The sequence below is a fragment of the Mastigoproctus giganteus genome, chromosome 6, assembly GCF_048544385.1.
Source record: "Mastigoproctus giganteus isolate SK-2022 chromosome 6, ASM4854438v1, whole genome shotgun sequence".
Taxonomy (NCBI): Eukaryota; Metazoa; Arthropoda; class Arachnida; order Uropygi; family Thelyphonidae; genus Mastigoproctus; species Mastigoproctus giganteus.
Genome location: NC_143580.1, coordinates 167897436 through 167925370, shown reverse-complemented (window position 1 = coordinate 167925370; position 27935 = coordinate 167897436). Strand labels below are relative to the sequence as shown.

The following is a 27935-nucleotide window of genomic DNA, read 5'->3' as shown; positions in this document are numbered from 1 at the left end:
CAACATGTACAACAATATCTGCTCTATGCCATCAACTTTTGCTCCTGGCAAACATACTCTGGTCCTATTCCACCTATCCTTTTTGCATAATATATTTCCCATTTCCCTGACAATAGTCACTGACAGTAACAAGTTCCTGTGGACAAGTTGCCTGATGATCACATGCAAGCTCTGGTTGATGTGTGCAGCTAAGAGCTTGATGGGGTCCCCCAATTTAAATCATTCGACACATCCACCTGTTCTTCAAGCTCTCATAAAGGCCCATAACAATGGTGAGTTGGCACCAAACTTCCTCACACTCCTTACATCTAACACACACAAAGATATCTTGACAGTACTGAAATATATATATATATATATATTTCAGTACATGACAAAAGGCTGCTATTCAGAGGACAATCCCCACTCATTCTCCCCCCCCCTGAGCCACAGCACTCCCACTACCTTGAGCCTTTTGCTTTGCTGCTCTGGTCTGAGGCATGATTTCGTTTCAGTACAATTAAAAATACTAAACTTATATCTCAATGCAATAATAACAATATATATATATATATATATATATATATTTCAGTATCGAGCTTATGGTATATGTATTTTGTATCTCCTACCAAGTTTAAGTTATATGAATTCTGTATACCCTATCAAGTTTAAGTTACAGTGGTGGACAAAAAAATTGCATCACCTTAAAAAAAAAGTAACATTTGTAGTGAAACGTATAAGATATTGTTTGATTACAGTCATTTTGTTTGTTGCAAAACAAAGGTATTCTGTCAGATAACACTTCTATTGCATTAGACAGTAATTGCAAGGTATTGCATCAGCCGTTTCTATAAATACGACGTTGGAAGGGTATACACGCTCATTAGTATCCTCTTTTGCGGAGGTGTAAGCATGGCTCCATATGTTCAGTTGACACCAAGAAAAAAAAGTGTAGCTGTTGCTCTGTCCCAGGAAGGGACAAATGAGGAAGAAGTGACTTTCTTGGGCTAAAACACATTTCGTGGACAACAACGTCCCATCTTTTCTGACGGCGTCCCATCAGAAAAGATGGGACGCCGTCATCTTTTCTGATGAATTGAAATTCAACCTTGCATGGCTTGAATGAGAAGCGATATGTCAGAAGACAAAAATCGGAGGCATACCATCCTGACTGCATAAAACTGACTGTAAAGTTCCCTGCCAGTCAGATGGTTTGGGGATGCATAACAAGCAAAGGGGTAGGGCAAATTAAGTTTTATTAATGGAACAGTGAATGCAGAAACTCAGCACCTTGCTGTGTGGCAAGGTGCTGAGTTTGTTTTTTGCAATTAGATTTAATGATGAGTTTGTCTTCTTGTCTCACAAGGCTTAAAACATACTTAAAATGAGAGAAAACATTGGTTTTCCCTCATTTTTCTCCCTTAAGGTGCAGTCATATCACAGAAATGCTGGCATTACCATGTTGTTGTGGCCCAGCAACAGCCAGATTTAAACCCTATTGAAAGTTGCTGGCACATAATGTCATCTAAAATTGGTCAGAAGAACCCAACAAGTAAGATTCAGCTGCAGAGAGCATTGTAAGGGTGTGGAACCATGAAATTGGGCAACTGTATATCTAGAAGTTGATTAACTCTATGCCAGATTGTTGCAAGGCTGTAATTGCAGTCCGAGGAGGAACAAACAAAATATTGAGGACTTATTTTGCTGATTTACAGTACATAATACTATTACGTTAACTTGTGATTTCAGTTTGTACATGTAAATGCAATAAAATGTACGTTTGGTTGTCATGATTGCTGTTTGCATGGTTTCTAATATTTCCATTAATTATGCATTTTACCTTTTGTGAAGATATTTATGACAATTAGGTATATCAGGTGGAATCTTTTTATTGGATTTCATTCACAGAGAGATATATCCCATCTAAAAAATGTATTTTGAACATTTCTGCAACCCACAATGCAGCAAAAAACACATTTGCAAAATTCACAAGTGATACAGTTTTTTTGTCTGCCACTGTATATGTATTAAGCTATAACATTACATTTGTAAATTCTAAGTAGTTATAATAGATAATAAATTTAACTATTTATTGCCAATCTATGCCAAATCACCGATTTTAAAAGCTGCATGAATATTAATGTCCCATGTTGTAGACTACACGATAAAGTTTAATTATTAAAACACATAAGTAGTGCTATAAATTATAGTTTATAATCCTCTGCTGATACTGATTCTACAAGCGACGTAGAACTTCCAGTATTTGCTATATCAATACAAAAACAGTGGCAGCAAAATTCAAACGCTCCTATCAGTGCAATGCTGGCAGAAGTCGACTGTGGTTTTTTATGTGATTACAAAGGCCAAGTAAAGAACGAATATGCCAAATTAAAGAGAAAATCACAGAAAAAAAAATACTACACTACTGAATTTAAATCAAAAGTTAGAGAAAAACAATTTCAAATAAATAAATAAAATTCCAATTAGCGACTTGTGAAACATGTAGTTCCCCTAGTCTCGGTAGCAGAACTCAATTGTCTAAAGGCCCTTAGAATCAGCAACTTTTTCTCCGGAGGTTTAAGGGGAAGGGGGATTGTTGGCTGGTGTAATCAAATGCACTTGAAATGTGATGCAATTAATATATTCCCAAATCATTTCAAATGCTTCCCTTTGTTCTGTCAGATAATAGCGATACCATTTGATACCCCTTCATGACTTGTTCTCAGGCTCCCTTTTCCAACTTTCTCAATAGCTCTACTGTCTTTGAAATACAAAATAAATAGTATTTTCTTTTGTCACACTACTATTTGGTCTAACTGGTCTTGGGAATGTATCCAATTGACAGGAAAATCCTTGCAATTTTTAAAATGATTCTATTTTATGCTTCCCATTAGCATTAGCAGAGGCATTTGATGCAAGAAAGCAAGCTTATACAGCATCAGCCAAAAAATAAAGTAAAATAAATAAATAAAAAATAACCACTTCCACTTCACCCCTCTGTTCGTTCGAAATACCTGTCCAGCTGAGCCTTAAACTTATTTAGGCTATCAACTTCCACGACAAGGGATGGAAGTCTGTTCCATCTACCAACCACCCGCTGGCTAAAGGCAAATTTCCGCACGTCTATCCTACATCTGTCTTTCCTCAATTTGAATTTATGCCCTCTCAGGTGATTATTCTGAGCAAGAGGAAGAATCCCATCAGCATTGAGCATGCTCAAACCATTCAAGGCTTTATACACATCTATCAGATCACCTCGCTGGTGCCTAGTCTCCAGACACTGTAATTTGCAAAACTTAAGCCTTTCTTCGTAAGAGCACCCCTTTGTTCCATTCACTAATCTTGTTGCCCTTCTCTGTACTCGTTCCAGCATCTCTATCCTTCTTGAAATGAGGCCTCCAGACCTGTATACAGTACTCTAGGTGCGGTCTGACCATTGCCTTATACAAGGGAATAATCACCTCCTTATCCCTGCTAGAAAAATTCCTATATATCATTGACAATACACCATGAGCTACTCTTGCAGCCCGTCTGCACTGCTCAGAGAACTTCATATCTGCCTGCACAACCACCCCCAGGTCCCTTTCATTCTCTACCACTGTCAGTGTAGTACCACAGAGTTGATACGTTGCTCTGGGGTTGCTGTTTCCCATATGTAGTACTTTACATTTGTCAATGTTAAACTTCATTTGCCACCTCTCAGCCCATCTGCTCAACCTTTCCAGATCCTGTTGCAGCAGCATAGTGTCCTTGACAACCCTGCCAACCTTCGTATCGTCTGCAAACTTGGACATTAAGCTTGATATACCATCATCAATATCATTTATAAATACAGAAAACAATCAAGGACCCAATTCTGAACCCTGAGGGACTCCACTAATAACATTAGTCCACGATGAGCAGTGTCCATTGATTACCACTCTCTGTCTTCTCCCCCTCAACCACCCCTTTATCCATAGCAGCAATTTAACTCCAATGCCACACTGCTCCAATTTGTGCAGCAGTCTTCCATGTGCAACAGTATCAAAAGCCTTTCTAAGGTCCAAGTATATAATATCAAAGTTATTCCCTGCATCCAGTTCTTTTGTGACTGCATCATAGTATCCAATCAAATTGGTCAGTCAAGACTTCCCCTTAACAAAACCATGCTGTGTCAGAGCTATAACTGAAGTCTTGTCTAGATGATCCTGCAGTGCTTCTTTAACCAGTGCCTCCATTAATTTTCTTGGAACAGAAGTTAAACTCACAGGTCTATAATTACTTGTGTCAGCCTTTGATCCTCCCTTGTGAATTGGGGTCACATTTGCACATCTCCAGTCCATGGGTACCTCCCATGAGTCCAAGGAAGCTCTCATAATTATGGCTAAGGGTTTGCTTACTTCCTTTGCTACCTCCTTTAATATAACTGAATAGATCTCATCCACCCCAGGTACCTTTCTTGTGTTTATCTTCAACAATTTCTCCTCCACTTTACTCTCAGTTATTACAAGATTCTCTAGCTTAATGCTAGAGTTGAATACACCTCTGGCATTCCCCTCGCTGAATAACTCCTGATGTGTGAATGTCGATGCAAAATATTCATTTAGTTTGTTAGCTACCTGAGCAGGGTCATCAACAGTTGACCCATCGATATCAAGTGGACCAATCTGATTAATCCCCTTCCTTCTAGAGTTTACATAAGTAAAGAACTCTTTGCTGTTTTTCTTCGCATTCCTTGCCAAGGATCTCGTAATCTGCCTTCACCTGCCTAACCTCCTTTGTAACTTTGTTACAGATCAACTTGTATCTGTCATAGGCTTCTGTGTCACGTGTTAATTTGTATGTAACCCATGCATTTTTCTTCTCTGCCATATGCCTCATTAGTTCGTCTGACATCCATTTAGGCCTAAACCTTGAACAATATTTCTTAGTTGGTATGTAAAGCCTAGTAGCTTCCAAGATAAGTTCTTTGAATGCTTCCCATTTTGAATTTGCTGTTGGTAACATCATCAGTTGATTCCACTGTATAGAATTTAAATACTGTCTCAGTCCATCGTAGTCGCCTCTACGAAAGCAATACCCCTTCCCTTTACTCCTAATGGTAGTTACCTCTTTGAGTAACTCCCACTTCAGAACACTGTGATCACTGCCACCTAGTGGTTCATTTATCTGCAGATTCTTAATGCATGAAGAATCACTACTGATAATCAAATCAAGAGTATTACTCCCTCTAGTTGTCTCCCGAACATGCTGATGTAGAAAACAATCATCCAATAAATCCACAAAAGCCTTGCTAGTGTGTGAGTGACCAGCCCCCAAATTCCAGTCAATATCTGGGAAATTAAAATCCCCCATTATAGGAGACTCTGATTTACTGGCCCACTCTATTTTCTGCTGATTCATATTAACACTATTTATTCTTGGACCAACTTTTGAAAGAGAAAATAGCACTTATACTCTTATGAGCCAAAATATTATAACCACCTATCTAATAGTATGTTGGCCTGCCTTTTGCCAAGATAAATGCTTGCACCCAGTGTGGCTTTCACTCCATGAGACTACAGAAGATGTCCTCGGGTATTCTGAACCAGCCTGACGGAAGGACATTCCAGAGTTCAGCAACAGAGCGAGGCACTGATGTGAACTGGTGAATGCTGCATTCTACCTCATCCCACATTCAATGGGATTAATACTGGGGGAATATGGTGGCCAGGGGAACACACAAAATGCTTGCTCATGATTCCCCTTGAACCGTTCCCACTCAGTGTGGGCCTTGTGACATGGGGCGTCATCTTGTGTTGAAAGAGTTTGGTGCCATCTGGATATACAGCCACCATGTAGGACAAAAATTGGTCTGCAAGCAGTGCCAAAATAGGATCTTGTGGTGAGGGGGGGGGGTGTTTATTGGGAATGAGGGGACCCAGTGATGTCCATGAAAACATCTCCCCCCCCTCCAGCCATAATACCATTGCCACCAGACTATTTTCTTCCAAATGTGGCCTGGTTGCAGCTCTTCACCTGCTCGGCATCGAATATACACCCATCCATCAGCATGATGGAGCTAGAACCTTGATTTGTCAGACCAGGTACCCTTTTCCAGTTGTCCAGTGTCCAGGAATGGTGTTTCAGTACCCACTGCAGGCAGTGGTGTCGATGACAGTCAGTCAACATAGTCACATGAACACATCACGTTATCTGTGGGCATACACTGGATGGTGTGTTCAGAAATGTTTCTCTGTGTGCCTTGGTTGTAGTCTACCATTACTTGAGGAATCAGAAGCACCAATGTGCTGGGACAGTTCAAAACAAATTTTCGAACTGGAACCCTAGAGCATTTTATGTACCCTGTGCTGCTCTTAGCTTAAATTTGGTTGTGAATGAGGCTGTAATGTCTAGAAATTGCAGACTTTTTCAGCATTGTTCAAGAAATATGTTTTCTTTTCAGCATCAACACACCATTAACAAATTTTAAAGAAAGAGTTCCCAGCATTCACCACTCTCTGATATGAGGTGAGAAAGTAGGATTGATGCTATAAAAATATTCAGATATAATCTGGATGTAATCTGTGATGCATTATATATCGTAGTTAATGATACATAGTGATACGAGAAATTCAGCTAAATCTTTATTACTAAAAATAAAATTATACAAGTTTGTATGTTCCATAGTGATTTGGTTTAATATTTTAATGAAAATTAATGTTGTAAGTAAATTAATGCAAAAATCTGATATAGTCATACTGACAATAATAGAAATGTTAAAGCAAGTTAATAATTATTTAAAAGAATATTTAAGAATAACAGTTTTAATGACATATTAGATGAAACTAAAAAAATTGTTGAGGAAATATATTGTGAAAGAACATTTCCAACTGTTGATGTAATTAGATCACATAAGAAAAAAAGAATGTTTTTGTACAAAAATTTGGATGACAATATTGATTTGCTGGAAAAGCATTATAAAATAAATTTTTAGTTCACTATTTTGGATACATAATATCCAAAATAGAAGGTTCAAACTCCTGAAGATGCATAATAAAACTTGTATTTTTAAATAATATTTATTCATTATTATCATGAGTAAAGAAACAAAACTGAAATATTTTGGATTTACAAATTAAATTATCAGATATTACACAAAAAGAATCTAATATAAATGCATTTGATTTGCATGAAGAAATTGAAATTCCTTTCACTTATATTAAGCCTACTATACATTAACTGTTTTAGACTGTACATTTTCAAATAATTTTATAAACACGTTTCAATAGATTTTAAGAATCTTTTTGACAATGCCTGCAACTGTGGCAACCAGGGAAAGATCTTTTTCCAAACTTAAGCTCATAAAAAAACTATTTATGATCAAATATGAAACAGGAAATTTCAGTACTAACAATACATAAATTTAAGTATTGTTAGTACTGAAAATAAAATGTCTGCTGATTTAGACATTTCAGTGTTGTAAATGACTTCACAATAAAAAAAGAGGGTAGGAAAGTTAATTTTACCTGAAACTACATTATTATTGTTATTTTTGTAACTTCATTTTTAGTTTATAGAAATAGATATTTTCATTTAATATAAAATTTAGTTATTTCAGAATATTAATTTTTATTTCATACAATTAAATTATATTAAATAGCTTTTATGAGAGATTTATCTTGTATAAAAATTGTTAATCTTATGGAAATAAATTATCTATTTCTCGTACTTCCTAATATGAAAACCCACACACAGGAGACAACAAATTAGGGCTGGCACCCAGGTAGCAACTAGCCTCTGCTCTCCACCACCAAATGTTTATTCACTTTCAGAGAAAGATATGAAACCCCTTTTAGTGCACAAATTAATCCAGATGACAAGAACAGCTGAAGAAGAACACCAAGTGCTCAATCTCTCTTTTCTTAATATTCTTGCTACTTTATTTTAGATTTGATGACTTTTTTTTTTTTTTTTTTTTTTGTCCTTAGAAAAGTCACCACAACGGGATATAGCTTGAAATCACCTTTGATTACTGTCATCTACAGCAATCAAGTGGCACATTTTATAAATCATTACTAGCTCTTCTTTCTCTGTGCAGTTTTGGCAACAAAGCCTTTTAAATTTTTTTTTCTTCCAAAACTAGTTTTCTTCCACAAAAAAAAAAATGGTGAGATGGAGAAAGGGTTAAAATGAATCAGAAAGACTGAGTCTGCATTGTAAATCATAGAATTTGCAGTTATAGCATTTTTATATTTTAGGTTAGTTGATACTGTTTTACTTTTAAATTTACTTTTATGTGTTTTGTTTTTTATTCCGTGTGCATGCGTGTGCGCGTGCACACAAACACACACACTTTTCCTGGTGCCTCCGTAGCCAGGTGGGCAGGAGCAGCAAGTGCGTAGCACATGCTTCTTGATTAGACCGGGGTTCGAGCCCGTGACCACCAAATACAGAGGATGCGGAAAGGTCAGGGAATGACCACTGCATATCACTAGAGCAATATGGCCTTAGTTGCTAATGCTCCTAAAAAAAATTACAACACTTTTCCACTGTTTCTTATATTATCTTATATAACCATCTGTTATAATTAGTTATATGTGCAATTTTCCACACAAAAATAAACTGTAGAACCGAAATTCATTCGGTGAACTTCAATTAACTCTATTCAGTAAATTTTCTTGTGCATATTTATGTAAAGGCAGTTTTTTTAATTTGTTTTAGTTTTACTATTTTCAGTTATAAAAAATTATTTTAGTAGTACAGGCGATGGAATGAGGAGAAATTTTAATGTTTAAAACTAATTTTATATGATAATTATTAGTTTCTTACACTTATATCTTAGAATTTCCTCCAATCACATTCTCAGAAAAGTGGTTGCTAGTTCACAAATGCCATATGACTTTACTGAGAGTGCCATGGCACCATGGGGATATTTATAAGCTCTAGAAAATAAGCACATTTATAATTATTTTGTGTAATGTTTTTTACCTGATCCTTAAAATAATTATTTCTTACAGGAAGGAAATTCTTTTTACAAGGATAAGAATATTAAAGGTGCTTTGAAAAAATATCATTTTGCATTGCTGTTTCTTAAAGGATTAGAAGAACACAACAAAAAAATTCCCTTTCTTCAAGGGAAATATTCCCCATTCCAGACACTGTCAAATGAAACTATAGAAGAAGTACAAAATCTCAAATTGACGTGCAACAATAATTTGGCAGGTAATATTGATATTAATATATTTCTGTTATTTTAATGATATTTGTAGAAAGCTGAGTTAAGGTATGAATCTGGTTAATTTCTCTCCCTCCCCTCTCTCAATTGAATGCAGGTCTCATGTTTCTAAGATACCTTCCTAATAACCAGCCAGAGTAAAAATTTATTTACTTAACTTTGATAAGGATTAAGTAAAATTAAAATTTAGTCAGTTGAACAATCAGAAATACTTTGCTGTAATTGTTTAAAAAGATTGAATTTTTATTCATCCATTCAAGTTTCAGGCTTATGTTTTAGTAGCTGGAGAAAACTATAAAACTACAATATTTGTTGCCTGATGTTTTACAAATTTATAGTACTATATATATATATATATATAACACCATATGTGAAGGTTATTTGAAATGATCTTTTTTTTTTTGTGAAAAGATCATTTCACAATCACCCATGCCATTTAGGAACTTGTGTCACAGAGTTGCAAGCAGTCATAAATTAGTAGTAGTAATGGAGGCATGTGATGCAAGCGTATGAGCTTATGCAGTATCAGCCAAAAAAAAAAAAATCCAATTCCACACATCCATTCCCTCTAAAAGTTTGTCCAGTTTCTCCTTGAGTTTATTTAAGCTATCAACTTCCACAACGACAGGTGGAAGTTTGTTCCAGCAATTCACCATCCACTAGCTATCTATTATATATTATATAATAGATAGCTAGTGGAATATAGTTGTAGAATATATCACATATATTCTACAACTGTCTTTCCTCAAATTGAATTTATACCCCCTCAGGTTTGTAACCTGAGCAAGCAGTAGACTCCCAACAGAATTCAGCATGCTCAACCCATTCAAGGCCTTATGCACCTCACTCAGATCACTTCGCAGGTGCCTAGTCTTCAGCTGCTGAAATTTGCAGAACTTAAGCCTTTCTTGGTAAGGGGACTCCTTCGTTGCCCTTCTCTGTACACGCTCAAGCAAATCTACATCCTTCCTAAAATGAGGCCTCCAGACCTGTATGCAGTACTCAAGGCATGGCCTAACCATTGCCTTATGTAAAGGGATAATCACCTCCTTTTCCCTACGTGCAAAATTCCTGTATATCATTGACAATATCCCATGACCTGCTCTGGCAGCCTGTCTGCATTGCTCAGAAAACTTCATATCTGACTGCACAATTATTCCCAAATTTTTTTAATTTTCTACCACCCTAAGTGTAGTACCACACAGTTGGTACGTTTTTCTGGGGTTACTTCTACCCATATGCAGTACTTTGCATTTGTCAATGCTAAACTTCAGTTGCCACTTCTCAGCCCATCTGCCTAAATTTTCTAGATCCTGTTGCAGTAGCACACTGCCATTACTGTCATTAACAGCCCTGCCAACCTTTGTATCATATGCAAACTTGGACATTAAGCCTGATATACCTTCATCAATATCATTGATAAATATACAAAACAACAGTGGGCCCAACACTGAAACCTGGGGGACTCCACTAATAATATTAGTCCATGAAGAGCATAGTCCATTAATTACCACTCTGTCTTCTTCCACTCAACCACCCTTTTATCCATTGTAGCAAGTTACCCTTAATACCTTACTCTCTAATTTGTACAGTAGTCTTCCATGTGCAACAGTGTCAAAAGCTTTCCTGAAATCCAAGTATATGATATCAAAATTATTTTTTGCATCCAGTTCCTTTGTAACCACATCATACTATAATGTGGTTACATCATACTATGATGTGGTTCGTTAAAATAAAGACAAGACTTTCTTTTAACAAACCCATACTGTCTAAATTATTACTGCAGACTTGTCTAGATGATCTGCAGTGTAACTTTAATCAGTGAGTCCATTATTTTCCCATGTCACTCTTAGATCCTCATTTGTGAATTGAGGATACATTTGCACATCTCCAGTCCATGGGGACTTCCCCTGAGTCCAAGAATGCTCTCATAATTATGGCTAAGGGTTTGTCTACTTCCTTTGCCACCTCCATTAATATAAATGATGCCTTTCTTATGTTTGACTTCAAAAATTTCTCCTCCACTTTGATCTCAGTTATTTCAAAATCATTACGTACCCTGTTATAGTTTAATAAACTTCTGGCATTTTCCTCCCTTAATAACTCCTCGTGTGAATGTAGATGCAAAATACTCATTCATATTATCAGCTATCTGAGCAGGATTGCCAACAGTCGAACCATCGACATCAAGTGGGCCAATCTGATTCATCCCCTTATTCTAGAGTTTATATAAGTAAAGAAGTCCTTGCTGTTTTTATTAGCATCCTTTGCTAAAGATTTCTCATAATCTGTCTTCGCTTGCCTAACCTCCTTTGTGACTTGATTACAGACTAGCTTATATCTGCCATAGGCTTCTGTGTCACTTGATAATTTATATGCGTCCCATGCATTTTTCTTCTCTGCCACGAGTCTCATTAGTTCACATGACATCCATTTAGGCCTAAACCTTGAACAATATTTCTTAATTGGTATGAAAAGCCTAATAACTTTCACAATTAGTTCCTTGAATGCTTCCCACTTAGAATTTGCTGTTGGTGATATCATCAACTGGCCCCACTGTACAAAATTTAAAAACTGTCTAAGACCACTGTAGTCACCTTTTGGAAGCAAAAACACCCTTCCCTTTACCCCTGATAGTAATCATATCTTTAAGTAAATCCCACATCAGGACACTGTGATCACTGCCACCTAGTCCTAATCCTTTATCTGCAAATTTTCCTAATCCTTTATCTGCAAATTTTTTATATACAAATAATCACTGCTGATAACCATATCAAGTCTATTACCCTCTCTGTTTGCCTCTGGAAATTGCAGAACATTTTCATTCAGCCAGGTTTCATTGCGCTGTTTAACTTAATAATCGCTGCATTGGTTGGTTCTTCCCGGCTCAGAGGTGAAAGTCAGAAAGTAAAAGATTAGGACTGTGTGGTGGATGTGTAAGCACTTCCCATCTCCATTTGTGTGGGTTGCAGTAGTGTGGCTTTTTTTTTGCTCAGCCTTGTTTGAACTGATTGAACCAAAGGCAGACTTATTTCTTGGTTATGAATGTTAGACGATATACAGTTTGTGATGGTCCATTTGTTCATGAATTTTGTGGTTCTAAGTAGTTGAACTGAAAGCATTTCACCTCTGTAAACATTTTAGAATCTGTTTATTGTAAATACTCTAGAAATCATATTTCTTGGATGTTTTCTTCACTGATTACATTTTTGCTGTTAGGCAGTCTAATACCACTTTAGAAGGTCAAATTAACAAATTGTTCTTTGGTTCTGGCATGTTTTGTGGTAATCTTTTCATATCTCTTGGATAGTGCTACTTTCAGAAGTAAGACTAATGTAATGTTTGAATGGCATGTTGCCCAAGTTATAGTCTTTGATCTAAATAATTGAACTAAAAGTACTTCATTTGCATAATGCTTTTAATCTAAAAATCATGTTTCGTGCATTTTTTCCCCCTCTATTTCTTTAGTGATTGAAATCATGCCATTATACCTTTACAAAAAGAACAAATTGACAGATTGTTAGTAGATTTTTAGTTCCTTTAGTGTTCAAAAATTAGATAACTGTATGCACTTCTTTATTTGCCAACATTTCAATTAGAACTTCCATTCCTGATTTTGAATCACTTCAGTGATGAAGAATTTTCACGGGCTTGTTTCATAACATGACATTTAGTTCATCTCAGACAAGAGCTGCATGGATTTTTTATTCTTATAAACTCAAGTGTTTCGTCCAGAAAACCAGTAAACCGACCAAAGAATACATGCAGTTATAGTCATAATATAAAGATATTAGTTTCTTTAGTGTCTAATGCACACTAGAGCAGTCACTTTGGTTTAATAACCTAATTTCAGTAAAAGTGTACAGAAATGTTGGATATACTAAATTCTCAGTTTATAAATTATGCTGATCTAATGGTCAGTAGGATATCCTTTAGCCTTAGAACCACTTAACATCATCATGACATGGACTCCATGAGATCCTCTACTACAGTGGTTTTCAACCTTTTTTTTAATAACGGCACCCTTAAGTAATTTATTTTATTTTGCGGCACCCCCCTACTAAATTTTCTCAATATATATATATGATATTTATTACAATAATATAATTATAAAAATTACATTTCATAATACAAATTTTATATATATATATATATATATATATATATATATATATATATAGTGGATATGACAAATAGTTAACAGTTATAAACGTAAGATAATTAATTATAATGGTGATACAATCAGTGAAAACCTAGACAAGAACCTAACAAGGGAGAGAAGAGCTGATTAATGCCATCAATGTCTAGATAAAACATTACATCAGTCTTAATATCTATGAACATAGTGAGAATGGGCAGGTGGTAGCTAATGGCTGTGATGGCTGTCATAGCTGTCTCTGGTCCATGGTAATAACCTGGTAGGGAAACATAATTGTTATAAGCAAAAATGAAACATATATATATATATATATATATATATATATATATATATATAAGGATAATTACTAAATAAATATGTCAAGCCAATTGTAGTGAGGATAGGGGAGACACATTGCAAAGGACTTTATCGAGGGCTAACCCTTACAATGTGTCCTCCTACAATTGGCGAGCTATCAGTTTCTGTTATCATCTCCCTGTTATTCCTGACGAATGGATGATAGATATCATAAGGATATCTGTAAGGGTGACAACTAAGTTAAGCTAAGATATATATATATATATATATATACAGTATATAATTTTATTCTTTGTATAGAGGCATACTAAGTAAACATCAATTATAGATCACCACAAAATTAAAGATACTGTACACCTTTTTATAATGAAATAAACATATAAATTAAAAAATAATAAGTTTAAGTAACTTAAACCCAAATTACGTGGCACCCCTGGAATGTTGTTGCGGTGCCACGGTACCCTGGTTGAAAACCACTGCTCTACTACATGACATCACTCTACTTAGGCAGTTGAAGAGAGCAGACATGTTTTAGGTTGCCTCCAGCAGATTAACTAAAAGGAATTAAGATCAGGTGTCTAGTAGACAAATCAAATTTTTCGTTTAAAATTTATTTAAATTTACCATCTGTAATTATCAACTCTTATTTTAGTACAGACAACCCCCGTATAACACTACTTCTGCAACACAGTTTTGCTATAACGCGATTGATAAATTGCGGCAGTCCTCGCACAACACGGTACTTAAATAACATGGTTTTGCTCTAATGCAGTTTGAGAATTTTGGGAAATCTCACGTAACTCAGTATTTTTGAGCTTTTGTGCTGGGAAAACCCTGCTATTATGTTAGATGTAATTTTCGATGTTTCCATTCCTTTTTGTGAATCCCTGCTGTTGAACTTGCTAGTCGTTATCACCTTCATGATATTTTTCTAAAATACATTTCTTTGAGGTCATGACCATAAAACAAAAACAATTTGCACTTTCTGGTTTATTGGGCTTTTCTGTTGGGGTAATCAATTATAAACAGGTAGTAAACTTGATCTTCCATTTGCTATAGTATTGATAACTGGAATTCTCTGAGTTTTCACGTTATTATGGTGAAATGTGTTTTCCCTTACATGAAATATTCAGTCATATAAAAAACATAACTTTTCAGAAACTCATTACTCTGTATCTCACTTATGCATATTGTGTTTGTTGCAACTTGTGCCTGCCCTTTTCTTTGTTATTAATTGCTTATCATTTTTACTGTTTTAATTTTTACAACTAAAAAAAAAAAAAAAAAAAATCAGTGAACAGAAATATCAATTAGATATTAGCATTAGTAAAGACACATGATGCAAGAAAGCAAGCTTATATAGCATCAGCCAAAAAAAAAAAATCCTTATTTCATCCATCCACTCGCTCCAAATGTTTGTCAAGTTCTGCCTTGAATCTATTTGAGCTATCAACTTCCACAACGACAGATGGAAGTTTGTTCCAGCAATCAACCACCTGCTGGCTAAAGGCAAACTTCCACACATCTATCCTACAACCGTCTTTCCTCATTTTGAATTTATGCCCTTTCAGGCGATTATTCTGAGCAAGGGGAAGAATCCCATCCGCATTGAGCATGCTCAAACCATTCAAGGCTTTATACACCTCAGTCAGATCACCTCGCAGGTGCCTAGTCTCCAGACACTGTAATTTGCAAAACAAGCCTTTCTTCGTAAGAGCAATCCTTTGTTCCATTCACTAATCTTATTGCCCTTCTCTGTATTCGTTCCAACAGCTCTACATCCTTCTTAAAATTAGGCCTCCAAACCTGTATACAGTACTCAAGGTGTGGCCTGACCATTGCCTTTACAAGGGGATAATCACCTCCTTATCCCTGCTAGAAAAATTCCTGTATATCATTGACAAGACACCATGACAGTCTGCAAGTGAAGACTTGCAGACAGTCTTCACTGCTCAGAAAACTTCATATCTGCCTGCACAATTATCCCTAGGTCCTCTTCATTCTCTACCACTGTCAGTGTGGTACGACAGAGTTGATACATTACTCTGGGATTACAGCTTCCCATATGTAGTACTTTACATTTGTCAATGTAAAGTACTACATATGGGAAGCAGTAATCCCACTGCTCCAATTTGCGCAGCAGTCTTCCATGTGCAACAGTATCAAAGGCTTTCTAAGATCCAAATATATGATATCAAAGTTATTCTTTGCATCCAGTTCCTTCGTGACTACATCATAGTATCCAATCAAATTAGTCAGACAAGACTTCCCTTTAACAAACCCATGCTGTGTCCGAGCTATAACAAGTCTTGTCTAGATGATCCTGCAGTGCTTCCTTAACCAGTGCCTCCACTAATTTCCCTGGAACAGAAGTTAAACTAACAGATCTGTAATTACCTGTGTCTTCCTTTAATCCTCCTTTGTGGAGTGGTGTCACATTTGCACATCTCCAGTCCATGGGTACCTCCCCTGAGTCCAGGGAAGCTCTCATAATTATGGCTAAGGGTTTGCTTGCTTCCTTTGCTGCCTCCTTTAATATAACTGGATAGATTCCATCTACCTCAGGTGCCTTATGTTTATCTTCAACAATTTCTCCTCCACTGGGCGCCTCCGTAGCCAGGTGGGAAGGAGGAGCAGTGCATAGCAGAAGCTTCTTGATTAGACCCGGGGTTCGAGCCCATCACCACCAAATACGGAGGATGCGGAAAGGTCAGGAAATGACGACCGCATATCCCGGAGCAATATGGCCTTAGTTGCTAATGCTCCTAAAAACCAAACAAACAAACAACAACTCTTCCACTTTACTCTCAGTTATTACAAGATTACCTAGCTTACTGCCAGAGTTGAATTCACCTCTGGCATTCCCCTCCCTGAATAACTCATGTGTGAATGTAGATGCAAAATATTCATTTAGGTTGTTAGTTGCTACCTGAGCAGGATCATCAAAAGTTGAACCATCGATATAAAGTGAACCAATCTGATTCATCCCCCTTCCTTCTAGGGTAACTAAGAAAAGCAAAGAACGCTTTTCTGTTTTTCTTTGCATCCTTTTCCAAAGATTTCTCGTAATCTGCCTTCGCCTGCCTAACCTCATTTGTAACTTGGTTACAGACAAGCTTATATCTGTCATAGGCTTCTGTGTCACATGTTAATTTATGTGTCCCATGCATTTTTCTTCTCTGTCACATGTCTAATTAGTTCATCTGACATCCATTTAAGCCTAAATCTTGAACAATATTTCTTTGTTGGTATGAAAATCCTAGTAATTTCCAAGATTAATTCTTTGAATGCTTCCCATTTTGAATCTGCTGTTGGTAACATCATCAGTTGGTTCCACCATATAGAATTTAAATACTGTCTCAGACCACCATATTCACCGTTACGAAAGCAAAAACTTTTCCCTTTACCCTTGATGATCGTTACCTCTTTGAATAAATCCCACTTCAGCACACTAATCACTGCCACCTAGTGGTTCCTTTATCTGCAAATTCTTGATGCATAAAGAATCACTACTGATAATCAGATCAAGAGTATTACTCCCTCTAGTTGCCTCCCCGAACATGCTGGTGTAGAAAACAATCATCCAATAAATCCACAAAAGCCTTGCTAGTGTGAGTGAACAACCCATAAATTCCAGTCAATATCCAGGAAATTAAAATCCCCCATATTAAGACATTCTAATTTACTGGCCCACTCTATTTCTCTGCACAATTGCTCATTATACTCATCAGATTCATGAAGCCTATAACACACACACCTACTCTCATTTTTCTTTTTTCCAGTGCTTATGTCACACCAAACAGACTCAACATTGCATTGTACACCCGCATCAATTGGTTGCACTTCCTTAGATTTTGTTTCTTAACTAACAGCATAACCCCTCCTCCCTTCCTGTCCTGTCTATCCTTTCTGTACACTTTTTATTCCCCAAATTCCAGTTCTGCACTGCTTATGTCTGTGTGACACCATGTCTCTGATATCCCAACAATATCTGCCTTTGATGTATTGATTAGCACTTCAAGCTCATCGATTTTATTAACTATACTCCTAGCATCGGTGTACATGCAAGTATACATGCACCTGTTTCTACTCTTAGTTACCCTAACAGCCCATGTATTTATTTGTTCCACTATGACTCCCAGCAGTCCTGGAAATTCCCATTGCCTTGCTTTCCATGCAATTCTTGCTCCCTTTCTACTTAATTGTATTCCATCCCTGTAGAAGCAGTCTCTCCTGTTAACAAGCACAGACCAGGCTGAGAAAAATTCTACCCCTTGAGCCTTGCACAATCTCTCCAGGGCCGAATTGATCAACAAGGTTCTCATCATATACTCCCTCCTATCGTGTCTGGGCAGAATTGCAGACACTTTCAAATTCAACCTTCTCAACTCACGGCTTTTTTTCAGCATTGTCTTGTATTTGTTAAGTAATTCTTCCGGTCTCCTATTCTTAATATCATTAGTGCCAACTGTACACCAATACCCTTTGTGCCCTTAAAGGATGATATCTGCCCTACAACGCATCAACCTTTGCCCCTGGCAGACATACTCTGGTCCTGTTCTGTCTATCCTTTTTGCACAATATGTTCCCCGTTTCCCTGCTAATAGAGTCGCCTACAACAACAAGTTCCTATGGGACCAGTACATTCTGCCTTGGGGGTTGCCACTGTGTTGCGTGATGTTAAAGTGCAAGCTCTGGCATTGATGTGGGCTGCTGAGAGCTTGATGGGTTCCTTAATTTAAATCCTTCGAGGGCATCCACTCTGTCCTTCAAGCTCTCATATAAGCCCATAACAATGCCGAGTTGGCACCTGATTTCCTCGCACTCTTCACATCGTGCGCACACACAAAGACATTCCCCTTGACAATATCATGTCCCATTCCTGATTGATCCACAAACATCAAACAAGCAGTGCATTTCAATAGACTGTGATTTAGAGGGCAACTGCCCCCCCCCCCTCAGTTCTCCCCTGAGCCACAGCACTTCCACTAGTTTGAGCCTTTTGCTTTGCTGCTCTGGTCTGAGTCACGATTTCTATTCAAGTTCAATAAAATTCCAATACAAAATATAACCCTAAACCTATATCCCAATGCAGTTATAACACTATTTATATATATGTCTTTCGATATTGAATATTATCTCCGAGTAACGTTATGACTTTCTTATCCCCTGTCAACTTATATGTATTAATTTATGATGTTACGTTTGTAATAACTAGGTCGCTATATTTATTTTGTTAAAGTACAATTCAATTGACAATTAAATTTAATAAGACTAATAAACCTTACTGATTAATTGATACTACTATACTTGCTATCTCGTTTTCCGTTAAACCGTATTAAATATTTAATTTATATTTCAATTAAATATCTAATTGATATTTCAACATAAATATCAAGTATGTACATATTACAGTACATATTAATTAAGCTAGTACATAAGTGTAAATTTATTTTTGTTTTGCTAATTGGAAAATATTTTTCCAATTTTCGTGTATCATTTAACTTCGTTAATTGGTTAATTCTTTTATTTTATTTATATTTATCATGGAGGGAGTATAGGAGCATAAGGCCTCAAATGCAGAAAATCAACAACAGAGTGCTCCTTTCCACCCCTCTCTCATCTTCCATACCCTTTTTGGCCTTACAGTCTACAGCTCATGTCATAAAACCATAGTGGATAAAAACAGGATGACTAATGGAGAAAGGAAGGGGGGGGCCCGAAAAAAACTTTGTACACTCTGAAAAATTCTTCTCAGAGACCATGAAAGGGAAACTTCAACTTGCTTAAGAGTAAGAACCTGAGGGGACATAAATTCAAATTGAGAAAAAACAGTTGTAGAATAGATGTGTGGAAGTTTGCCTTTAGCCAGCAGGTAGTTGATTGCTGGAACAGACTTCCATCTGTTGTTGTTGTTGAAGTTGATAGCTTAAATAAATTTAAGACTGAACTAGACAAACATATGGAGTGACTGGATGGGCAAAATGGGAAGTTTTTTATTGTTTTATTTTATTTTATTATATTTTTTTGGCTGATGTTGTATCAGCTAGCTTTCTTGCATCATATGCCTCTACTAATGTTAATGATAATTAAGCACATGACAAGTTTCTTGTTTTTTCTCCAGGCTTGACTCATTGTTGATCACTTGGGTTTTTGATGCGTAACTAAATAGTTGGGTTAATAAAGTGTGTAAAAGTAATGTTTTGCAAATTAGTACATCCAGGTATGTACATTAGGTATGTTTATCTATGATTACTTAAATAATTTTTATACATATAGGTAATTAAGATCATAGAGCATACTTAATGATGCCAATTCCTAGTTAACTTAGTACCTGGCTGTGTGTAGAAATGATGCACTTGCATTAACATTACACATATAGGTAATTTAAAATTATTTTTTCTCTATTTTTTACATTATTTTACAGACCTTGGAATGTCAAAAACGCTTATAAAAAAAAAAGGTTTGAAGAGAAAGATAATATCTTTGGATACAAAGATTCAGATATTAGATCAATTAAAGAGTGTAGAAGGTTCAACAGCAGTTGCAAAGTATTTTAATTTAAATAAAGCAACAGTTAGAACAATTAAAAAACAATTAAGAAAATATTAGAACGAGTGTGTCAGCAGGATCTTCCATAAGTTCAAAGCACATGTCCTATATACAAGATACAACAATGGAGACTATGGAGAAAGCATTAATGATATGGATAGAGGATAACATCCAAAACAGAATGCCCATAAATGGCAATACAATAAGACATAAAGCTGTAAGAATTTTTAATAAGATTAAGTATTTTCAAAAGAATAAGAGAAGTTTATCTCAATATGATATGTAGAACACTCATACTGTTAAATAAGATTAAATGTACCCAACGGTCATCTGCAAATCAAACAACTGGCTTTTCTGGAATCAAAGGATGGTTCAAGAAGTTTAAAAACAGGTATTCGTTGCATAATGTTAAAGTCAAAGGTGAAGCTGCATCAGCTGATGAGAAGGCAGCTAAAGAATTTCCACAAGAGCTAGCTAAAATAATTGCTGAAGGTTTATAAATACCTGATCAAGTTTTTTAACGCACAATGCACTTAAGAGTCAGCCAAGTTTGGAAAAAATTTACAATTTTGGATTGCGTGAAAACAATAGCATTTGCAGTTTGTGATGTAAGATTATCAACTTTAAATGTCTGCTGAAAAGCTATCTGGTCCAGGGTGGTTTTGAATGGTAATGAAATTCCACCAATAGAGGATGCATATTCTCAGATTATAGATTTGGCATATCAACTGGGTGATGAAGGATTTGATAATTTAGTTCCTTCTGAAATTGGAGAATTGGTAGAAATGGTTTTCAATCCCATATCCAGTGACTCAAAGTGATAATGATAACCCAGCTTTGATACTCGCTATCAGCCCAATAAGTAAAGGACTCAAAATGGCTAAAAATCTTAAATTATTTCCTCGATATTGATCCAAACGTGGATCAGTTTAAGATTTGGAAGGAACTTACAAAACTGATTAGCTGAATATGAAGAGATTTATAAGGAATTAAGTAACAATAAAAAACAAACATTGATAATGAATTTTATTGAGCCCATTCCAACACTCTCTTTGGAAAATGAATTTGAAAAAAATTCAGAGGTAGAGGAAGTTAGCAGCAGTAGTGGCAACTATCAACTAAGAAGGAAGAAAAATGTTTCTATTTTAACAAACGAAGAAGATACAGCATAAACTGTTGTTTCATACATTTTGAAGGTTTTGCATCTTCATCTGTTTTTTTTTATTGTACTCCATTTATTATCCTTTTAATTTTTGTTGTGTATCTATATATAAAAATAAAGTGTAAAATTTAATTTAAAAAATGCGTAAATTATTTAATTGAGAGTTGCGGAACCTATCCCCTCATCATTTTCTATACAAACGTTAGTCTTGAGTTACACAATTTTCATTTACACAGTACTTTTGCAGAACCAATCTGTGTAAATCAAGAGTTAGATACACTAATGCATGCTATTAGTGTATCTGTGCACTGCTCAGAGAACTTTGTCAGATTGTACAATTATCTTGTGCTACCTAAATTGTATGTTATTCTGGGATTACTGGGATTATTAGAGATATATGGTATATGAAAAGCCTACGTGATATGTATAAAAAAATAAATAATAATTGCTGGATTTTAATTGGTCTGATTTTAACGAAATTTCAGATGGTTGGACACCTCTTTCTAAAAGGCCAAAATATAAAATTTCATCCACCAAAATAATAATAATAATTGTTGGATTTCAGTTGGTCTGATTTTAATTAAATTTGCAATGGTACAAATCTTTTTAAAAAGCCCAAAAATAATATTTCATGAAAATCCATCCACTGGGATTGTTACATGTGGATGGACACACAGGCAAATGTATATGGTAAAGACAATAGCTGCATTATACATATATGCTAATGTGTATAAATGCATGCTATTAGTGTGTCTGTGCACTGCTCAGAGAACTTTGTCAGATTGTACAATTATCTTGTGCTACCTAAATTGTATGTTATTCTGGGATTACTGGGATTATTAGAGATATATGGTATATGAAAAGCCTACGTGATATGTATAAAAAAATAAATAATAATTGCTGGATTTTAATTGGTCTGATTTTAATGAAATTTGGAATGGTACAAATCTTTTTAAAAAGCCCAAAAATAATATTTCATGAAAATCCATCCACTGGGAAGCAAGTTGTTACATGTGGATGGACACACAGGCAAATGTATATGGTAAAGACAATAGCTGCATTATACATATATGCTAATGTGCATAAATGCATGCTATTAGTGTGTCTGTGCACTGCTCAGAGAACTTTGTCAGATTGTACAATTATCTTGTAGTACTACCTAAATTGTATGTTATTCTGGGATTACTGTTGCCAAATGCAGTATCATGCATGGATCAATGGTATACCTAAATTGCCATTTTTCCAGCCCATCTAAACAATTTTGCTGAACTTTGTGATGTAGCATACCCTGATTAAAGGTGTTAACCATCCTACCTAATTTTGTATTATAAATAGATTTAGATAATATCTTGATTTTAGTATTAATTAGTATTAGTATTAATAAATGCTAGAAATGGCGGCCCAGCAACCCTGTGAAATCCCGCTCATAACATTAGTCTATGAAGAGCAGTAGCCATTAATAACCACCCTGTCTCTTGCCACTTGTATAAGCTTGAACAGGCTGGGATTACTGGTAAGATTCTAAGATGGATTGCTAGGTGGCTGCAGAGCAGAAGGCAGAGGGTTGTAAGACCACATTTGGATTACTGTGTTTAAGTATGGAGACCTTGCCTGTTAAAAGACATTGAGCTTGATAGGATCTAAAGATGGGCAACTTGCAGGTTGGTGTAATATCAGGAGTGGAGTCCCTCAAGGATTGGTTCTTGGATCACTGATGTTTCTCATTTTCGTAAATGACATTGACAAAGGGATAAGAGGCATTGTGTCAAAATTTGCAGATGACATAAAGATTGGCAGAGTCATTAATGATCAGTGCCAAGTAGGGCTCTTTCAGGATGACTTGAACAGACTTCAAAGATGGTCAGAAAGTGGCAGATGTTTTAATGCTGCTTAATGCGAGGTCTTACACTTGGGGAATAGCAACCACAAAATAAATTATACACTTTGGTGGGGTTGGATTAAAAAGAATATAGGAAGGAAGGGATCTAAGAATTATAATACAGGCAGATATGAAGTTTTCTGAGAGCAGCGTAAACAGACAGCAAGGAAAGCTCATGGTGTCCTTTCAATGATTTATTGAATATTATCCTGTAGAGATGTGGATGTCATTGTTACACTCTATAAGGCAATTGTAAGACCTCATTTGGATTACTGTGTTCAAGTATGGAGATCTCACCTGGAAAAAGCTTCCTGATAGGGTCCAAAGATGGGAAACTTGCATGGTGAGATCGGCAGAAGGACAACTGTATGAGGAAAGACTCTGATTATGTGGGCTACAGAGCTTGGCAACCAGACATCTCAGAGGTGACCTGATTGAGGTTTAAAAGGCTCTGACAGGGATTAGTAAAAATGAAGGTGCAATTCTCACTGTTATAAAAGATTCCAGAACTAGGGGTCATAAATTCAAATTACAGGGCTTGAGGTTTAGATTAGATTGTTGCCATTGCAGGTAGTTGAGGCTGAGAGTTTGAATAAATTCAGAGGGTAACTGGATAACTACCTGTGCGAGAAGGGAAGCACATAATTTGTATTTTCTTATCTTTTTCTTTTTGCATCAAAAGCTTGTGGCTTCCTTGCACTATATGGCAAAACCTGAATGAGCCCGTTATCCATAGTAGTAGTAGTAGTAGTAAGTTGCCAATGAGGCCATATTGTTTCAAGACACCTCCGTAGCCAGGTGGGAAGGAGCAGCAGTGCATAGCACACGCTTCTTGATTAGACCGGGGTTCGAGCCCGTCACCACCAAATACGGAGGATGCGGAAAGGTCAGGGAATGACCACCACATATTCCCAGAGCAATATGGCCTTATTTGCAATGCACCTAAAAAAAAAAAAACCATATTGTTTCAGTTTATACAACAGTCATTCAAGAGGAACTGTACTGAAATATATGTAAATGGTTTAAAAATTATTCTTATTAAGTTATTACACAAATGAATGAGAAGGATGCCAAGGTAAATTAATATTTTGCTGTATTAAAACTAGCTAGTTTAACAGTGGAAAAAAAGATAAGAGGACAGTTATAGAGTGATGAAAAGCTCTTAAGCATATAATAGCTATAAGTCTATTTATAATAGTACCACAGTAAATGATTAGGCTGGCAAAGGCTCAGTAAGAGAAATCATTGGCTAAAAGAGCAAAGAAAAAAGCAGCAAGAAGTTATAAACAATTTCAGCATAAAACAAACAGTGTATCGGTAATCCACACAGGTGGTTCCAGAAAGAAAAGAAAAGAGGAAATCAGATTGGCAACTTATGTAATGGATGCAGGTAAGCCATTGAAAACTCAGATGATGAACTGATTGAATGCTTTATTAGAAAAAAAAAGAAAAAAAAAAGAAAACACTATCTGGCTTCAATTGCCTTATTCCTTCTAATGGTTTGTCCAGTCCTCTAAAATTCATTCAAAGTACTAACTTTGACAGCATTATACCAATACTTAATTACTCTGGCTGAAAAATTTTTACACATCCTGCAACATCTTTTTTTTTTTTTTTTTTTTTTTTAATCTAAATTTGTCCCCTTGTCATCCAAGAAAGAGTAAGGATGCCATGTCATAATTCAGTTTACTAAACTCATAAAACTTTAAACGCTTCCCTTAGGTCTCCTCGCAGATGCCTAATTAACAGAAGTTACACTTTACAGAATTCAGATCATTCCTGTTAAGAGTATTTACTGCTGAAAAAAACCCTCTGATAAAAAAAAAAACCACTATCCAGCTTCAATTGCCTCATTCCTTCTAATGGTTTGCTCAGTCCTCTAAAGTTCATTCAAACTATCAAATTCCACAGAAGCAGGCAAATTTTTATACCAATACTCAATTACTCTAGCTGAAAAAGTTTTGCACATATATCCTACTTCTTTTTTTGTTATCCCCAGTCTAAATTTGTCTCCTTATCATCCTAGGAAGGGTAAGGGTGCCATCAGAATTCAGTTTTACTCAATTCATTTAAAGCCTTTACACTTCAGTTAGGTGTCCTCACAGATGCTTAGTTAACACAAGTTACAATTTACGGAATTCAGGACATTCCTGTTATGAGTATTTACTGATGAATCATGTTGTTCTTCTCTGCAACCTATCCAACAGATCTACATCATTCCTAAAATGAGGCTTCCAGATCTTTATGCAGAGTAGTCAAGATGCAGCCTAACTATTGCCTTATTCAATGGGATAATTATTTCTTTATCGCTGCCAGCAAAATTCTTATATATCACTGATAGAACCTAATGAGCTGTTCTACCAGCCTGTCTTCACTTCTCAAAGAACTTCATGTTGGACTGTAAATTATTCCTAGACCTTTCTCATTAACCCCAGGGGCTCACATCTGGTGAGTATGGCTTGGCACACCCAGGGTCCTGAGCTGGATATCATCATTCTTCTCTTTTGTGGTGATTCCCAACTACTTCTCTCTCTCTCTCTCTCTCTCTCTCTCTCTCTCTCTCTCTCTCTCTCTCTCTCTCTCTCTCTCTCTCTCTCTCTCTCTCTCAGGGTATTCAAATTTTTTTTTTGGGCTGGTGCACATAAGCCTCAGGCTTCCTTGCACCATATGGCTAATAATAATAATATACTACTACCCTGAGTTTAGTATCATTCAAATGGTGTTATTCTAGGATTGTTAGGGACGCCTCCATAGCCAGGAGCAGCAGTGTGTAGCACACGCTTCATGATTAGACTGGGGTTCGAGCCTGTGACCATCAAATACGGAGGATGCTGAAAGGTCAGGAAACGACCACCGCATATCCCGGAGCAATATGGCCTTAGTTGCTAATGCTCCTAAAATCCAAATAACAACTAAGATTGTTGTTACCTAAATGCTGTATCTTGAATTTATTAATATTGAACTTTGACTGCCATTTTTTTTTTTTTTTTTTTTTACCTTATCTGGCTAATTTATCCAAATCTTGTTGGAGAAGCATACCCTGATTATTGAGTGTAACCACCATGTCCACCTTTATAAAATCAGCAAAGGTACCAAACTGACTCCTTTGCTATCCCATTGATGACATTAGTGTATAAAAGGTGGGCATTAATATATCTCTCTCTCTCTCTCTCTCTCTCAAGTAAAAATTGGCCCCCCCAATGTCACATTACTCTAATTTGTGTAGCAGTCATTCATTTGGAACAGTATAAAATGCTTTTCTGAAATTTATATAATATCAACATTATTTTTTGCATTCAGTTTCTTTGTGACCAATTCATAACTGCTAATCAGTTTTTTCCCCCAACTCCAACAAGTCTTCCCCCTAATAAATCTATGCTATATAATTGTCATATAACAGTATTCCTTTCAAGATGTTCTTGCATTACTTCTTTAACCAGTGACTCCATTACTTCTCTGATACGGAAGTCACGCTTACTGGTCTTTAAGTACAGTAAACCACCGCTATTCGCGGTTACACGTATTCGCGATCGCCGATTTAATATAAAATGAAACCTGAAAAAATGTGAATTTTAAAGTGCCGTGAATATTTTCCGCCATAAAAAACATGGGCGTGGCTAAAATTATCTTTCCCGGTCAAAACAGCGCTCGGTGGGTGGGGGGAGAGGGGTGAAAAAAATCGCGAGTGTGGATGTTTCTTGCTAATCCTTGTTCAGTATGTGTTATGCGATTGTCATCGAAGGTTTCGTCGTTTGCTTTTAATTTATATGCTTATAAATTGAATAAATTTATATGCTTACAAAAATGATAAATCTACCGTTTTGCAGTGTAAAACAGACTTTTTCGAGTGTGTTAATGGAAGAAAGTGACTTTATTGTGGACAAGTTCTTTCTAACCCCTACAAAAATATGTCTACGAATAAAAAGAGAAATGTGAAAATATCAAAGAAGGTGATGATATTAGCGAATAAAATTGAGTTATTAGACAAAATTTCTAATGGTGAAAGTGTCTCCTCAGTGGCAAAACGTTATAAAATCAATGAGTCAACGGTACGATCAATCAAGAAATTGGAAGAAAAAATTCGCCGTAGTGTCTGTGAAAACGCGCTAATTGCTTCGAAATGCTCTGTAACTTGTGATGTTAATTGGAAAAAGCTTTAAATCTGTGGATAGAAGACCGAACTCAAAATAAAATTTCGTTAAGTTCACTCATCATTCGCGAAAAGGCAAAACTCCTTTATCAACACTTTAGCGAAACTGGTGATAGCACTGGCGGGATGTTTTTTTTGCTAGCAAGAAAAGGCGCTGGTTTGAAAGATTTGTTTGAAATTTCTAATAAATATTACATTTAATATTAAATTGTTTCTTATTTTCATTTCGATGCCATATGCTTGCATTTCACTATGTACTGTCTATGTACATAGTCATATTATGAAGGTACATATAATACATAGACAAAATTTTAGACTAGTTTTTCTTATATATTTCATACTTTGGAACGGAACCTCTTTATTACTATGGGAGCCATAACTCAGTATTCGCGACATTTCTCAGGAACGTAACCCCCGCTATTCGCGGGGGTTTACTGTATTCATATCACCCTTTGATTCCCCTGCACCTTTTATGCATAGAAGGGACATCTGCAGTCTGTAGAGACAACCCCCCACCCCTGAATCCAAGGATGCTCTCATAATTGTAGCTAAAGGTTTAAT

General features: G+C 36.1%; 1 protein-coding gene across 1 annotated transcript in view; it reads left to right on the top strand.

Annotated features, from left to right (window-relative positions):
• LOC150084736 (tetratricopeptide repeat protein 9C-like) overlaps positions 1 to 27935 on the top strand; it is an 84025-nt gene that overhangs the window by 41869 nt on the left and 14221 nt on the right. Inside the window, exon 3 of the mRNA XM_090376341.1 lies at positions 8958 to 9162. Within this exon, the coding sequence (XP_090232467.1) occupies positions 8958 to 9162 (205 nt within the window). The remainder of the gene's footprint in view (positions 1 to 8957; positions 9163 to 27935) is intronic.